The 16,965-nt window shown below is 36.7% G+C and overlaps 1 protein-coding gene across 6 annotated transcripts in view; it reads right to left on the bottom strand.

The window, feature by feature from the left end:
• Positions 1–16,965, bottom strand: part of VPS13D (vacuolar protein sorting 13 homolog D) — a 105,277-nt gene that overhangs the window by 45,649 nt on the left and 42,663 nt on the right. For 4 of the 6 annotated variants that reach the window (XR_015260865.1, XM_086764682.1, XM_086764683.1 and 1 more), the window contains exons 40-59: positions 16,248–16,353; positions 15,740–15,892; positions 14,979–15,114; positions 13,935–13,982; positions 13,028–13,178; positions 12,192–12,402; positions 10,799–11,046; positions 9,929–10,120; positions 9,275–9,401; positions 8,221–8,363; positions 7,257–7,387; positions 6,846–7,021; positions 6,569–6,692; positions 5,886–6,121; positions 4,999–5,107; positions 4,186–4,346; positions 3,274–3,382; positions 1,284–1,463; positions 902–1,018; positions 426–575 (exon numbers count right to left, since the gene is read on the bottom strand). Coding sequence is in view for 5 of the 6 variants with exons in the window: in XM_086764682.1 (XP_086620808.1) it covers positions 426–575; positions 902–1,018; positions 1,284–1,463; positions 3,274–3,382; positions 4,186–4,346; positions 4,999–5,107; positions 5,886–6,121; positions 6,569–6,692; positions 6,846–7,021; positions 7,257–7,387; positions 8,221–8,363; positions 9,275–9,401; positions 9,929–10,120; positions 10,799–11,046; positions 12,192–12,402; positions 13,028–13,178; positions 13,935–13,982; positions 14,979–15,114; positions 15,740–15,892; positions 16,248–16,353 (3,008 nt within the window). In the remaining variant the exon portion in view is untranslated. Of the gene's footprint in view, positions 1–425; positions 576–901; positions 1,019–1,283; positions 1,464–2,720; positions 2,850–3,273; positions 3,383–4,185; positions 4,347–4,998; positions 5,108–5,885; positions 6,122–6,568; positions 6,693–6,845; positions 7,022–7,256; positions 7,388–8,220; positions 8,364–9,274; positions 9,402–9,928; positions 10,121–10,798; positions 11,047–12,191; positions 12,403–13,027; positions 13,179–13,934; positions 13,983–14,978; positions 15,115–15,739; positions 15,893–16,247; positions 16,354–16,965 lie in introns of those variants that run through there. The other 2 variants (XM_086764685.1, XM_086764686.1) reach the window with 2 other exon arrangements.

The raw sequence follows: 16,965 nt of genomic DNA, 5'->3' as shown, positions 1-16,965 counted from the left end.
AAAGTCAAAAATAAAATTTAATTTAAAAAAATAAGAGGTTTATATTAATCTCATTTGTCTATGATTTATACTGCGGTACGACAAGCATTAGGACTCCTGCTTTGAATGTTTGCTTCTTCCTTATATATTGACAAAGAACCAAGAAGCAAGAAGGGAGAAAAATCTCAGTCTGACTTGCTTACAAAACAAAAACGATTCTAACTTGCCTAGTAGAAATCAATGGCGTGGAATACAATATATCATTGTCTCAACTATTACTAAGTAGGGAACAATGAAAAAAGGAAACATCAATGCTAACCAAAACTCCTGTGATATTTAGAAACTGAAATCTCAGTAACTGCTCCAAACATTTTTCAGACCTATTTTGACCACAAAAACCGCATAAGACCCATGAACAAATAAATTTGTTTCAAAACGGCAAATACCTGTATGTCTTGGACACTGAGCTCCAGCATTTGACTTGTTGACAGTTGCATGTAGTGGACATTAATTCCTGTGAGGCTTGCAAATACTAGCTCCTCAGGAACTTTGTTGACCAAAGATAATCCTATTCCACCTTCCAGCTTTACAAGTACCTGCAAGAAGAACATTTTAAGAGAGAAAAAAACCACCCCACTAACAAACAAACACTGCAAAAACCTGTGATACTGAATACATTACTTCTGCAAAGAAGTTATTTTTTTAGATTCATCTCCAGAGAGGCTGAAGAGCTCATTAACAATTAGTCTTTGGAAGAGGTGTTAAGACATATAAACGTCTAAGAATGGCAAGTTTTAGCAGGAAAATCTAGAAGTTCATAACAAGAGGTCATCACGGGGAAAAGTTAATGACCAATCTTCCTCTAAAACCTAGATAGGAAAATGATAAATATGAGAGAGAGATACTGGTTGTATTATCTTACTTCTAATTCCTGCTCTGTGTCAGGATTTTTTAACTTGCGCAGATCTTGTTCCGTAACTGGAAGTTCATCTCCTTCACTGGATAAACGATCATTTCTACGTTGGTTAAAATCTGTTATCTGATAAACAAATAAATTACTACAATGATCACTTCCCTATTTGTAAATAACAGCTATATTGTCCTGCCTTATAAAATTATCTTATTTTAAAAGTAAGTACAATGAAAACTTCTGTTGTAATTTTTTCTGGTTTATTATATTCCCCTCCCCTTCATATCATTCTAAAGGTAACTTTTTATAAGAATTGAGAGATGCAATACAGAAAAAGCTATTTCAAGTACAAGCAAATAAGGAAACTAGATGCTAGTTAATGAAGGACCTTCACCTGCAGAACTCTAGTTGGCCCATCCGGGATGACTCTAACAGCTAGTACTCCTGACCCAGGCCTCATTTTCTGGTTTATAAACTGCTGTTCAGGTGGAACTGGCCCCAAAAGTTCAAGTGAAGTATCAGGACCAAGAACAACTTCTGCTCCATCATGAAGACCTAGTATTCCTCCCTTTGCCTGAAGAAAAAAAGAATAAGGAAAAAAAAAATAATTAAGTGATAAGTAAAGGCTTCAGATAACTACATACGAACATTAATTTAAAAGTGTATTTTACTTTCCTCTCCTTACTCTCCAGAGCTAAAAGAAAAGCAGTTCAGCAGCATTTTACTTGCTATTACTAAAGCTTCTGGTAACTCATACTTAATCTGCTTGGCAGCTAGAATAAACAGCCAAGATCAATAACTAACTATTCCCACTACACATTCATTAACTGAAGCCATCATATCGTGATCAAACATGGGAAGTCCTTCCTGAAAATATTTTCCAAATGATAGAAAGCTCTGATAGATGAACTCTGGATCCGCAGAGGAGAACGTAAATCCTCAGAGTCAACATCTTAAAACTACAATGCAGGACTTTTTGCTGCTTCAAACTGACAAGCAGTAACTTACTAAGCTACAGTAATTTGATCACAAATTGATCAATGCAACATCATGGAATTAAGTCAAATATTTTTCTCTAGATCCGTTTTTTGGTACTGGAATTGAAAAATAGCATCAAAGCTGGCAAAGGAACCCTACACTGTCGCTGTCCTTACTGTAGCTATTCTGGAGGCTGGAACCTTCTTTTATGCCTACTACATTCCTTTAAAACAGAACAGAACTACAAATACAGTCTTAGAAGGTTATTGTGAAGCCTTAGGAGTATTTTCCACACATTTTCTTCTTTGTTTATATCAGAACAAGCATCTGAAACTTCAAAATTGGTTTTGACATGGTATTTCTAGTTTCACAGGAGACACATACTGTCCTGCTGTTACACAGTGAGCAAGATGACCAAGATGCAGGTGTTCTGGCCTCGCTGTTCTGTTTTAAAATGAAGAAATACCCGAAACACATGTTTTGAAAAGAAACCCCAACAAATTACAAGGAATTTAGAAACAAGGAAAGAAAAGGAGTGGGGGCCAGGGAGAGATATCTCCAATAGAACATGATGGTGTCCTATGCGCAGGATTTTCAAAGTGAAATTCTCATTCTATACCTTACAGATCCAATTCCAGATTCACTGGGCACATAAGGAACTTTTCCACTGAACTGAGGCTGATTTCACTGACATAGCTGGCTCAGTTTATTTTTCAAAATAAAACATTAGAAACATAATATTATTTATAACAAACGTACTTCACTATTTCAACAATATGGAGGACCACTTAAATAAAATTTGTTTGTAAGCAATGGATAAATATGCTTGAAACACTTAAAAAAAAGAACATCAAAATCCTTTTGGCGCTTAGTTCTAGAATTCGTAAAAGCAATCCAGGTTTCTGTGCCTACAAGTTCTAACATCAGCAGGCAGGATTATCAAATAGTTTGCAAGTGTCAGCTCTCTGCTAGTCAGCATTTCCTGGAACACAAAGAAAGAGCAAACAGTTTTTGAAATTCTTATTACTAAAATGTTAGAACCATGATTCTAAGAAATGCTTGGTTATAAATAAATCTTGACTACCATCAGTGATATTAACTGAGACAATCTGCAGCATTTTCCCATTTGGTATGTGTGAGAATGTCAAGGCTCTATTTATCACAATACTCTTAATTTTTAACAGTGATGTACTATTAATTTTCTAATTATTTATTTCAAATTAATAATGTGAGATGTCTAATTATTTGAAATTGGTAAGAACGTGCAAATATGAATTTAAACCATACAAGCTGTTTGTGCAATTCTCAACTTTGGCCTCAAAGCTCATTTCAGTACTAAGCCCAAATGATTCTGTCATCTAAATCAGCAACAGTCAAAACAAGTTCAACAGATCATCAGTACTGACCTGGACAACAAGTCCATGAATACCACAGGTCAGCTTTCCATCACGAAAACTCCATGTCTGGGTAGTACTGCGCCGTCGGTCAGGCTTTCTCAACATCAGGGGCTCGTACCTGCAGCGAAAGCATGCCACCCAATACTTAGAGGATTACAACTTGTCAGTTCTACTCTTGAGATGTGTTAATGGCAAACACTCTAATTTATTTCAAGCTCATTTTCCTAATCTCACTTTTGAAATGATCTTTTAACAATCTGCTGCTGAAAATACATTAGTCATGCTTTTAAAAATATTTCCAAGTCACAGAAGTGATCATGATGTCCATTCATGAAGACAGATAAAATCTACCTCTTCCACCTGCCTTCAGAATAATTTCTGTCCTTACTCAGAGAATATAATGCTAAGCATGCTTTCAAAGATACGGTTATGTCCTGGTTCTGGCCAGGATAGAGTTAATATTTACCTGAGCTGGGTGGAGAACTGAAGCTGGTAGCCCCTATGGCTGGGATAGTTAACTAATTAGCTAACAGCTGGGGTTAATTTACCCAAATTAGCCAAAGGGCTATTCCATCCCATCTGACATCATGCTCAGTATATAAGTGAGGAGGGTGCTGAAGGGAGTCTCCCTGCTACTTGGAAGAGACTGGATGTGGAGATCTGTTGTGAGTTATTGTACTGTATTTGTGTTCCATCACTGTCTTCTTTTCTTCTGTCATTACTGTTAAATTTACTTTTTGTTCAATCTCAACCCGCGTGTTTGGTTTTTTTTCTGGTTTTCTTTTGTTTGTCAAATCTCCTCCTATTCTCTCGGAGAGTGGGGGGAGTGAGAGAGAGACTGCGTAGTCTGGTCCCCGTTGGGGCTGAGCTACAACAGGTTAGAATCTACATCAGTTTCCTGAGAAATTGTATTTGCAATACCTGTTATCTGTGACAGCTGCCAGACCTGCAATGTCTAAAATCATACAAGAGTCCACAGACCGAGGAGAAGGTTTCTGGGGGTTATGAGGAACTGAAGAACCTTCATGGCAAAGCATTCCTGTGCCCATCATTCTCCAAAGCTGGGATCGTTTTCCTGGCTCCTGTTACATCAAAAGTCAGCTTTTAAATGAACACAGCAGTACAGAGCAAGTATTTCTTTTCTGTTTTCCTATCAGATGCTTTGAATTATAATTCTTGGAATGACTTGTATATATTTAATTTCACAGCCCTGAATCAGAATTAGGAACCAGTTTGTATACAAAAACTTCTAATTCAACTCTGATATTCAATGCAAATGCATCTTACATTAGCATTGTTAGATGCAGAGCTGTATTTACAAGCTGTTTTTAATCTCAGCAATATTTAAATAAAGTTTCTGTTTCTTAAGAGCTCCAGAAATAGAAGATTTAGCTTACAATGCAACCAAAAAGGAAGTATGCCCTATGTGGTAACTTCATCAGAACATCCAACATACAATTACCACACTTGGCTGTCTTAGAGGAATTTATAACATTCCTTACGGCTTTTATTCCAATTCCTTTTTCTGTCACCCCTACCCTCATAAAAGTCTTATATGGAAGCACCACCATAATTCAAGCATCCTGTATTGCAATAACCTGCCACTTCCAACGGAGTCTGTCTCTACCCTTTAAAAGTCACCATGAAAATGTTTTAATTTTTTCCTTCTCTCAGCATGATTTTACTTCAGCACATAGCAACAGCATTTTAATAAAATCAAATGTGTCTTGGTACCTTCTTTTTCAGTACCACTCGTTGAGTCTTTGGAGAAACATCAAGGACAAGCTCTGCATATGCAGCATCCTTATTTGAAGCAACTGGTCTTACACCTGGCTCCTGTAAACTGGAAGACCAAGAAAACATCATTGTGTTTATTCAGAGTAGCTGCTTCTTCTGTAGACTGAATTAGATCTGTACCAAAATCCAATCATGGGAGTTTATGCTTTCAACATAGCCAAATCAGACAAAAATTTATATTGTTTTTTTTTTTTATTTCCCTTTTGTTATTTTTGGAAATACCAGTGTAAGCTGTCAATCTGAGCAGATTCTTAAAAGGGGCTTTGATTTCTCACTGCAACTAGGAATTTCACAGGCAAAGCAGATTAATTGCAAAGAAAATATTATACCTTATATTGAGGAAAGCAACAAAGCATGTATCAATCTCCCATAGCTGGTTTTGACAGCATATAAACCAGTGTAAGTTTAAAATTCCCAGGCACATCATAAACAGGTACGTCTTGCAGTCAGGTGTTCTTTATACAAAGGAAATGAAATTAAGCGCCCGGACGTGACCCTAAACATCCTTGCTCTTCTAAGATCGGATAGGAGCATCAAGGCAGATGACACATGCTGAATGTTTCTCATTATGTGATAAAATAAACAACGGCAACCTGCACCTACAAAGCTGAGTTACCAGGACCAAAGGAGGTAAGATACACATCTTACTGACTGCTAGACTCAACTTCGGAGTTTCGGCATTTCTTTTGCTAGCCACAGGGCTGACAGAAATTTAGCTTCACTTGAAAACTTATCAAATGGCAGCCATTAAGAGAATTGTAACATAAAGCCCAAAGAACACCATAAACATTCAAAATATTTTCATCTAATGTGTAAATAATTACCCTGAGAAAGTATATGTAGCTGCGATATAAATGAAGTTTTCATAGTAAAGCTGCTTGCTATCTTGGAAGTCGTTCATGCTACAGAGTATTTCTGAGGAGCCAGCCCCTTTAACTGTCAGCATTATAAAAGGTGGCAGAACAGGTTCATCCCAGGCATAATCCAGAGAGGTCATGGGCTTCACTTCAGTGTAGAGTCGTGGCTCAACAACATTGTGCTGATTAAAAACAACTGGGACCTGTAACAGTTATGAAAGAGGACTTGGTTATTTTTATAACCACTGGCATGGAAGCCCAAAGTCAGAAAGGAAGTGGCAGCAGTAGCTCAAATTCTTTTTACAGGTTATTCAAGTGCTGAAAATACCACGGAACAGATTACAAACTATCAGCCTACGACAATTTTCTTATCAGTAATAATGCTCTTCCTTGTCAGACTTTTAATGTATTCACGAAAGCCACAATTTTAGCACTATTATTTGAACAAGATGAAGTAGTTAAGTACTACCAATTTTTACTAAAACCTTAGAAAACTCAATTATTATATACAAATACCTCTTGCTCTAGACACTTTTATTTAATCACACAAGGTAGTCAGCTCCCTCTTCTAACAACTGTAAAAGAAACTCTACTTTTCTTTTTTTACTGAAAAATAAAAGAAAAAAAAAAAAGATTTTTCGCTCTCTTACCTTGGAAAAATTGTCTATGCGGAAAGGTGGTGGTAACTGATCCGTGTCACTAAATGCAATGTGGTATGTGGCTCCTTGAAGAGTAATTTCTACTCTTAAGAAGTAACATTTTCCCAGGGTGTCCCTGAACAAGAACAAACAAGTAGAAGAGAGGTAGGCTTCCGATCTGCATTACTCTCAGTCATAAGGGGTCAAAGTCAAAGCTGTTGCATTACCCAACAGCTGCTTCTATAAAAAAATGGAAGCATGCTACAGAAGATTTATATATAACGTCTACCTCATGTTAATATGGAACGAGTTGTTTTTGTTGACCTCAAAGCCCCCAGACCAAATGCAGTTTGGAACATCCATTAGTCTCACACATAGCAGTTGATCATAATCATTACGTGGCCAGTGGAACACAACGCTGGAACCAGGAAGGGTGGAGATATAGCCATCAGGATTGGATGTTCCCTAGTAATAGAAATTGGTAAATACATATCCCAGAGGTATTAAAAAATGCAGTATTAATCTATATACCTCTCTAATACAAGCACAGCAATTACTCTGTTAGGTGAATGCTGGTATTAGAATAATGAAACCAGCCAACAATACTTTCTACTGTAATGTTTGTGTTCTTTTTGGTTAGAAGATGCTGTGACTAGCTACAGGTGTGGTAATAACAAGTAACAAAAAGGAAGCATCTTACCCGACCTCTGGCGAATTCCCGCTGAACAAAGGCAAGCTTATAGGTTGATTTATTATCTAATAGGTAACGGGGCGCAAATGTTACCATGCACGTATCAATGTAACGGCCTCTGCCTTTTTTAACATCAATACCTAGTAATAAAATCAAGTTAAAAACAAATATATTATTTACAAGAGAAAACAAGACATCTGCCACAATATATTTCACACAACAAAAGTTATTTTTCTTGGGTTCTGGAGATGCGCTTTTTCTGCCATACCACTGCCACATTTTTAAACATTAAGCAGCAAACGTAGTTTTACGCCATTTGTTACCCCCTGTTTTTCAAGTACAATTTAAGAGACTGTAAGCACTGAAGATTAAAAAAAACTCCACTAATTGCCATCACAAGTAAATCAACGCAAGTAATTATCCCACTTTTAAAGATATGAGAAATTCCTCAAAAATCACTGTGGAGTAACTTCCAAACTACCACTTAATTAAAAACTAAAAGCTTCCCAGAAAGTTGTACTTCATGTACACTAGGAACATAAAGAAGGCAGAAGTTGCACTCCTCCACATCAACCTACAGAGACACCACAAAGCAAAAACCACTTCAGTAGCGCATGGCTTAACAGTTACAGTTAAAGCAATCACAGACAGCGGGATTTCAAATGTACTGAGAGGTAACATACAGGGGGAATAAAGACAAAGAATCAGAAAGCAGAGTTTGTAAATGCAGTTATTAACACTCAGTGATAAAATGTAAAAATAAAAATAACTGAAAACTGCTTTTCAAGCCAATGAAATTCAAAATAAAGATGTAAAAATACTTAGAATACTTATTTTTAATAATTTTCTCTGGACCCTCAAAAACCTTTCACAACATACGTTTCTCTGCTGTAACTGTTCCGTTTCTGGTGTCACTGACATCACATCTTACCGAGTTCTAGAGCATTTCTCAGATGTTCCTATCAACACGTACCAATGTTATAAATAAGGCCCGGCCGGTTTCCATGCTGGATCACTTTTAGGGCTCTGACACCGCTACCACCATCCAGGGAGAAGCCCTGGCACCAGCCAGGCATGCCTTCAGGATGGATCCCTTTTCCAACCCGCATTGTACAACTGAGGGCAAGAAGAAAACAGATTCACTCATTTAAAGAAAGGATCAGATATCAACACAATGCTGATGATCAAACACATACCCAGATACAAAAAGAACACCTGTGTTGTAATATAAAAGCATTAGAAGTCAGGATAAACCTCATCCTGAGTAATACATTCTGCATTTCTGCCACAAGCTCATTTAACTTATTGGTCAAGATTCAGTTATCACGTCATGTAAAAGGCTTGGTAATTTTCAGACTGACTAACCACGACAAGATTCATGTGCCTTTTTTTTTCTTTGAAAGAAAAAAATAAAAAGAATAAAAAATTTTTGGTGATAAATTTGACTGTTGTTCATTTGAGCAAAAATCCCAGAACATTTCACATAAATTTACTTTAAATCATGTTATTTCTTATTTTAACAAAAAAGCAAGTTCTCTCCTTGATACCAGCTAAAGTAGCTGAAAAGTTTCCTTTCCAAAATCTTGCCATTTCCTTTTTACATCAGAATCACAATAGCTGTGCTGCATGTGGACTTCCTCCTAAATTAGTGCTACTACTTCTATTCAGAGATTGGGATTAGGGGTTTGGAGTGGGTTTTTTCAGTGCTAACAAAGTAATTCATACAACTCAAGTCTCTTCAAAAAGGTTTTTGATTTTCTTAGAGAAGCAGCATGAGTTCAAACCATGCAAAATAGAACCAAAGCAGCCTGCAGACACAACACAATTAGCCAACCAAGGAGTCTTCAAAAGGAAATGCCTAAAGATCCAACCTGCTTCTCTTTCTGTATTTAGAAACGCAATAACTTAACAGGGAAAGACTTTTCCTGCCTGATATTCATACTAAGGTATCAGCACCCAGTACTCTCTGAATTACTTTCATACTTTGTAAGGTTCCTCCTGTCTGCTCTTCTTACGGTATTACTTACAAGTTTGGCTGTTCTTTGTCAGCATAGCAGAACAGAAGTGGGCTGAGGCTTCTAGCAAGCTCATGCTCTTCAAACTGGCCTGCAGCATCTGTTTTTGCATTATCTTGTCTGAAGATAAGTGGTAATCCTTTAAGTAAACACAAAAAAATGGAGCGTCAAACTACACTTCACATTTGCACAAATTAAAATGAGAATGGTAAAAATTACTTCAAATTAAGGAACCTAAAATATTTCAGTTGTAATATTAGCCATTTGTCTGCACAAATTCTTCCTGTCCTTCTCCGTCTCACCTCCTTAATAGACAGACCTATTAACAGCTGTGAGCCATGCGGTCTGGTCCATGCACAAAAAGAGTTCTTATAGCTCTGAAAGTGCCAATGGATGTTAACACAGAATAATCTATGTTCATTTATTTAGCAGTTCAACAGCTCATGTTTGAAAATCTGCAAAATAGCAACTAAAATGTCTAAGTCATCTGCTGGAACATTAATCGAACAATAGCTGCAGGCACTGTGAAAAAAATCCTGCCTCTTTAATTCCTCCTAAGTAGTGTTTAATGGCTCTATTTGGCTATAAAGCAAATCAAAACACTGCATGTAATCTTTATTTCCCAGTTCATGATTACAGCTCTGAAAGAAGATACTGTAAACTCACCTGTTTTATTGATTAACCAATACGGTGCTGAAATGAGTATTTTCAGAGAACCTTCAGCACGACATACAATTCTGATGGTCAAATTCAGCAGCCTTTTGTTGACATCATATAATCGCATCCGCACCATATAGTTCTGCGTCCCAGGAGGAATCAACAGCTCTTTGCAAATTGGGAAGTTTTCCAGCAATACCCCTACGAAAACAAAACACAACAAAATATAACTAAATATCACCCACACAGAAACATTAGTTTCTGATAAGCACACAGGCTGGTGTTTCATATGGCTTGATCTTTCTGAATATTTCATACAACTCACCCAGATTAACTTTTAAATCTGCCCAGGGTTAAGTAACCTCTGACCTCATGAAGAACTGCCTCAATTTAAGTCACAAGCAGCAAAAAAGTTCTGTAAATAACCCTGCTTAGGGTTAATTACTGCCTTAGGCACCACAAGTCCAGCTGGTGTTGTATAATTCCATATGCAGTCTCAACACCAACTTTTTCTACCAAAAAGAAAACAGTAAAACCACCCAAAACGCTGGGAACTTATTTGATTTATTCCCTTCTTTATCACTATTCTCTCCAGTCTCCACTGTTTCTACTCCCAAGAAAATGAGAAAAGAGCCAAATAAGGATCAGACTAAGACAGCTAACAGATCTGGAGTAATGATGGCAGTATTAGTGTTTTTTTGATGCATTCACTTAGTTGTTAACTCATAAGAAGCCCTGCAACTCAATGAAATAATCACATAAGTTTTTTCAATTCTTAAATTTTTCCAGTCTTGCACCGTAGTTCCTTATAGAAGAAACAGTCCTATCGAGGTACTCCCCTAGGAGGATCTGAAAGTGGTATCTGAAAAAGAATCTTACCAAGCTCAATGTTCTGAGACGTATCAGCTGTGTGCAACGCTGCCTCTTTGCCAGGTTTTAAGGTCCCGTTAATTGGCATTCCTTTAACATAGAACTCCAGTTCACAAGGCAGCAAGTTACAGATTACCACCGTTGGCAAGAGATAAATAGTATGCCCAGGCTGTCTGAAAATCTGTTTAGCGCTATCAGAAAATATACTGGAAGGCATGTAATCCGGATAATTTTCTTTCTTTATAGCCACACAAAACCTGTGAAGGCAGAAGTATGCGAGAAGTCGTCAATGAACTCCATAGGATAATTGAACACTATCTTTGTGTACTGCACTAAATCCCACAACACACTGCAACTTCAGGACCGACAGCAAAAACAGCATTTAGAATTGTTCTCCACATAATTTCTTTAAAGTTTGATTATAAGGTATTTTGTACTTATGTTTAACATTAAGAGAACAGGAGTTTCCTGATTTTAACCAAATAATTAATTTAGTCATTCAAAAAACCTCATCTGCTCAGACACCTAACAGAAAATTGCTTTTACAGATTACCAACTTTAAAACCAACTTCCATAAACTCACAAAACACATTATCAACTATTACTGAAAAGAGTTTTTAACTATTTAACTATAAACGTGTTCTTATAGATAAATGATGAACGTGTCCTTTGTCCCAGTATACATATCCTTGCTTTGGCCACCTCACACTTCAGTTTTTCATTAGTTAAGGTAAAAAACTGAGTAATAATCCTTCATTCTGAATACTTTTTTAAATAATAGTTTTCCTCCCTGCGATACATTCAAAACCAGCATATTAAGAAATGAACTATGGAATTGACACAGAGCTGTAACCAGATAGTATGCAAAAGTCATTTCCTGAAACAACTTTCATAATCTGTGTTCTAGTATTTCCTAAATGTAGAGCATCCCTAAATCCATCATATTGGATAACTACAAAATTCCATTAAGTTCTCACTATGCAGCAATATTTTTTGGCTTAGAACAGAGTACAGGACACTCAGGACAAGGAATGAGTATTCGCGAACACACTGTGGCATATCACTCATTCTTCTCAGTGAGACAGACTAGATAATTTAACAGAAGTTCACATTCTATTTCTTTTTTTTTTTCTTTTTCAGTAAATATTAATAGTGTGCTTACTTCGTATTCTCAAGACATTTGCTAACAGACATTGCCAAAGAGGCTTCAAGAAGCCCTGCAGAAATATAGCAGCTAGGCTTCGACGCTTTCTCATTATTCAGGAGACCAAACAAAACATCCCATGAAACTGCAGAAGCTTTCACCTCTAAGTATTTTCTTTCCTGTTATTTACTTTCACAGTATTTCATTTATCAGAAGATGATAACACAGCTTACAGAAAAATAACGAGGTCTTAATTACCTGAAGAATCGGCTATTTTCAGACTCCATTGAATGACACTCTCGCTTGCTGCTACACACTTCTGCTGTCTTCTGAACATTTGTCCAGTGAATTGGGGCCTTACAGAAGAAGACTCCCATTCCTTTTGGCCTGGCTTGCAAACGCCACGATGTGAGATGCAATGGAATAGCAAAGGAATCTCCTGGCATAACTGCTGGAAGAACTACAGGTTCTACAACCAGAGAAGAAAATACACATATCAAAACAGGCTTCTTTACTGAAAAGCTTAAGATTTTCAAATAGTAAGTCTCTAATTTTTGAAGGAACACGTTTTGTTTTAACATAAAACACCAGCTACTTTATATATGTTTCCAACATCAACTCATTGTTTTAAACCCTATTAACAATCTGACAGCAGACAAATTTAGGTGTGTAAATCTGCAACTGAAACAGACAAAAACTTGCTGGAATTCAAAAATTCTTTTTCCTTGGATGCTTTAGTGAAAACGCTTATTTCAAAAAGAGGGTACATTATCAGCATATCACTACATTTCTAGAGGGCACCTTTGCATGGTAACGCCTGAAACTTTCCATACAACTGCTGAAAGATACAACACGCTATAAAAAGAAATAAGATTCAGTCTTTACGTAGTCTCAGCTTTCTCCATTTACCTGAACAATAAGGAAAAACCCTACTGGGTTCTCTAGTTTACCTTTCTGATCACTTTCTTCTTAACATTACCCATTTTCCCTCCAGGGAGGTCTACTTTGTTATCAACCATTAGAGGCAGTGGTGAATATTCTTGGGGAGGAAACCAAAGATTCCCCATAGTATGGAAGGAATAAACAACACTCACTGTCAGGAGCAGAAGGACTATCTAGTCTTAGTTCCATCGGTGTTTCCAGCTTGTTCTTCACAATCAAGGCTGAGCGCACTGTTATCACTTTCCGGGCGCTACCTTCCATGGTAACTTCAAACACCACACGAACTGGAGGCAATGAAGAAAACTGGAAGATATTTAAAAGCATTAAAAAGCTCAGGTAATGACTATCTCTAGAAGAGGGACACCTCAATTTTGAAGCAGTAACTGCTGGAGTAAAAACGTGCCAACTGAGTCCAAGTAAATGCAACATCTAAGGTATATACAGTTTTGTAATAATGATTTATAATCCTGTACCTTCTCCTCAAAATGTAATAAAATTAGCTAAGAAAAGGCAATTCTAAACACTACTAACTCTGTTATCTTTTTCAAAATTATGCAAGTTCAAATAAGAACAATACAGATCCTAAAAGAACATTTTATACACTACCTCACTACTACCTTATTTTATAAATCCATGGAGTTTGAATTTCAAGCCTTGCATAATTAACAGTCACTCATCATTCCTGTCATTCATCTGTCAAAACTAAAAAAAAAAAGGTGGAGCTTTTAAAAAATATTCATACTTTCTTCACTCTTTGCTGCCCTTCCACTGTGGTGTTTTATCTCCTACATTACAGGAAGTCATTGCCACTTCCATCCTGAAAATCACATTTTATATGGGCTCACACACTAGAATTCACACACTGGAATTTAAGGTCCATTCTTCAATCAACCATGCCATCAGTGAGGAATGCTAAGTCACGTTAAATACTTGTTCTGATTCAAAAGTTCATTTTGTTTGCCTGACTTTTGTTTCCTTTCTATCGAAATAGTTCTAGAAGGAAGAAAGGCCAGTTCACTTGTGGAATTACGCTCTCAAAAAATGAAAATATATACTCACGTAGACTTGTGGGTGTATTATATTTGTTCTACTTATTGGACTTCCGAGCTGGGAGAAAATTAAACAAGAAAGTTAAAACTGTTCAACTTTTACTCTCAGTTGTAATACAGAACACTACTATAGAAGAATAAACCAAATACTTCAACCACTTTGTGTTTCTGATCAATACAGCTTAGAAAACATGTTAGAACTGTTTTTAATACCTGTTTGTAATACTGCTTTAAAAAGAAACAAAGCTGAAAGAAGGTTTGTTGGGAAAAAAAGAAAGAAAAAGGAAAAAAAATTACAGAAGATGTTCCTGAACAACAATTATCATTAATTTGCATCCTTTTCCTTCAAGAATCAAGTTGCAGAGGGAGATGATGCTTTTTACGCTTCAACATGAAAACATCAGAAATTACTCAAGTAAGAGACTATTGGCTCTTGCCAGTAGGATAATGAAATTAAATTCTAATTGTTTTATACCAAAAAGGTCTCAACTTCCAACTTCTCCAGTGCTCAACAATTTTCAGTAGCTAGTCTCAAAACTTAACTAATTTTGAAATAATTTTTTATCATTTTTATCATTGAGCCTCAACCACCACGCGCCAGCCTGCTGATTACAACAACTGTGTTTTTCCTTCACAAGTATATTTTGTCTAAGCAGCCACATATTTCAACAATCTCTAGGTCTACAGGAAATTGCCAGTGTTGTTTATTTTAAGTAAATTAAACACATGAAAAGCATTCCTGCAATAGAAGAAATAAAAATAGCAGTTGAAATGCTGTGCTGATTTAAAGCTCAGTCTCCATGAGTCCATGACACTGTCACTAATGTACCAGTTCTGTCACAGACTAGCTGCTGTGTTTAGGGAGTCAGAGCTGTGTTTCTGTCACGCATAAAACTGCCAGTTAGGAACCCAGCATCTCCAGACTCTCCCAATCCAAGCTAACTGGAAACAGGACCATTTCATACAGCAGTTGCTTTAAGATAAAAATCTTAGAGACATAATTACTGTCAAATTACACATTTTATTAAAACTAACACTCAAAATCACAACTTACAGTAGAAGAGGATGAGTTCTTATCTGGTGCAGCATATCGGAAAAACGTTCCAACTTTGTCTACAGATACTGGACTGACTTCTTCCCAGCCATTTACTCTCACTTGCAGCTGATGAATCCTTAGATCATGCGTGTGCCTATAGGGTTAGATCAAGTTAAATTACTATTAAGCATTATTCTACAGTGTAAATGCCAAACAGTTCAAAGCAAGAACATCCTCTGGATTCTGAAAAAAGAATCTCACTGAAATGTTAAAATAAAAATTCTCAAGAATTTTTCCATTTCATGGATAAAGACAGACCTGATTTTATGTCTGCTCAATTGTTTCACGTTCCTTATCGAACATGCAGAAGTACAATTACGTCATATAAGCAAAAATAAAACATGCTATGTATTTGTTAACAAGTTCTTCTAGTTCTTAACACTGATAACACTTACGCTCAACAAACAATGCCCCCACTCCAGTCCTTTAGAGTAAAAGACATGGTTTGTAATTGAGGCCCCCAAGTCTTTCTAAAAGCTTATCATGATCCAGCTCACATCTAGGAACAGCTGCCACAAATAGCAATTTATGCTGCTTACTAGACAACCGATAATTTCACTTTATATATGAGTTTTAAACATTTTAAACCAAAACATTAACAGGAGATTTTAAAAAATAGCCACTTTTAATTGAATGTCTGCCGGCATCCTCACAACTATGATTCTGTGTGTTCCATACATGAGTGTGTCAAAATACGGCGCCCTGCCTGGTCCCTTCACCTGTGCCTGAGTTTCCCTCTGGCTTCAAATTCAAAAGGAACCTCTTCCCCAGTGATCACTTCCTGCCATTCACTGACATTATGGGCATCATCCAGCAACGTCCCGTTTTCCTCAGGAACCACACCCGGACTCCCACTGTGAGACAGTGCAGCCCTGTGAAGAGAATCACATCATTTTACAAACTGACAAAACCACTACTTCAATTAACAAATGCCTTTTAGTCTGCCTCAGTCTACTGAAGTCCTGCCGTAAACACACACACGAGATGAATATATCTGACTGGTTTTCAACTTCTCTTTGGTCTCTTAAAAAAAAAAAAAAAGTATATATATATTTCTTAACAGTAAAACTATCTCACTGTGAAAGAAAAGGCTCTTAACTAAGAAAAACTGGGAGTTGCCTGTGTTTCCCTGTAAGTAAACAAAGGAATATAAAATAAAAGGGTTCAGCTGAGATGTTAGAAAAGGCAGACAAATACTGTCAAAGTGATCCCACAACAGCTTCTTACCGGGTAGGTGTTGTAGTCAGAGTAGCGAACCACAGAGTGCATCCAGTATGATTTCTTAAAGCAAATGGGACAAATGGCTGCCTACGTTTTGGAGTCTTCATTTCAGCTACAAAACAGAATAAAGATTTGTCTAAATACTTATGAGAAAAGCATTCATCAGATGCTAAGGTGGGATGAGAAACAATGGCTGGAGAACCACAACCTGCACTAACCAAAGAAAAACAGATTGAAGAAACACAGTAACAGACGACTAAAAACATTTTAAAACTAGTAACTATTACAGAAATGGTACAAAGACAGAAAGTCTTCCTCTACATCAACCCCCCAAGGAGCTGAGCTTAATCTACATGTTATTTTGTTTCTTCCTATCAAGTCTTACTATGCCTCCAGTTACAACTAACATGGAGTTAATTAAAAACTAAAAACCCAATTATAATCAGTAACTTTTAATGTACATCCAAATGCTCATAAAGTATTAAACACATATGAACTTATAACGAAAGATGTATGCTCTATTTAACATGACAAATACAGGACTATCTGATACTCCCTTTAAACAAGACTTTTATCCTCAAAGACTGAACAAGTAGAAGTATTCTCCTACAGAGGACAAAGTCTAGTAAAAACAAGTATGAAAAGTAATTTGAACGCAACCAAAGGTAATCTGGTTTTGTTAAAACCCTGGGCCAGCAAAACCCCAGAACAAGAAATTTCACCT

The sequence above is a fragment of the Chlamydotis macqueenii genome, chromosome 21 (genome assembly GCF_036417535.1).
Source record: "Chlamydotis macqueenii isolate bChlMac1 chromosome 21, bChlMac1.mat, whole genome shotgun sequence".
Classification (NCBI taxonomy): Eukaryota; Metazoa; Chordata; class Aves; order Otidiformes; family Otididae; genus Chlamydotis; species Chlamydotis macqueenii.
This window is presented reverse-complemented; position numbering and strand designations above follow the sequence as displayed.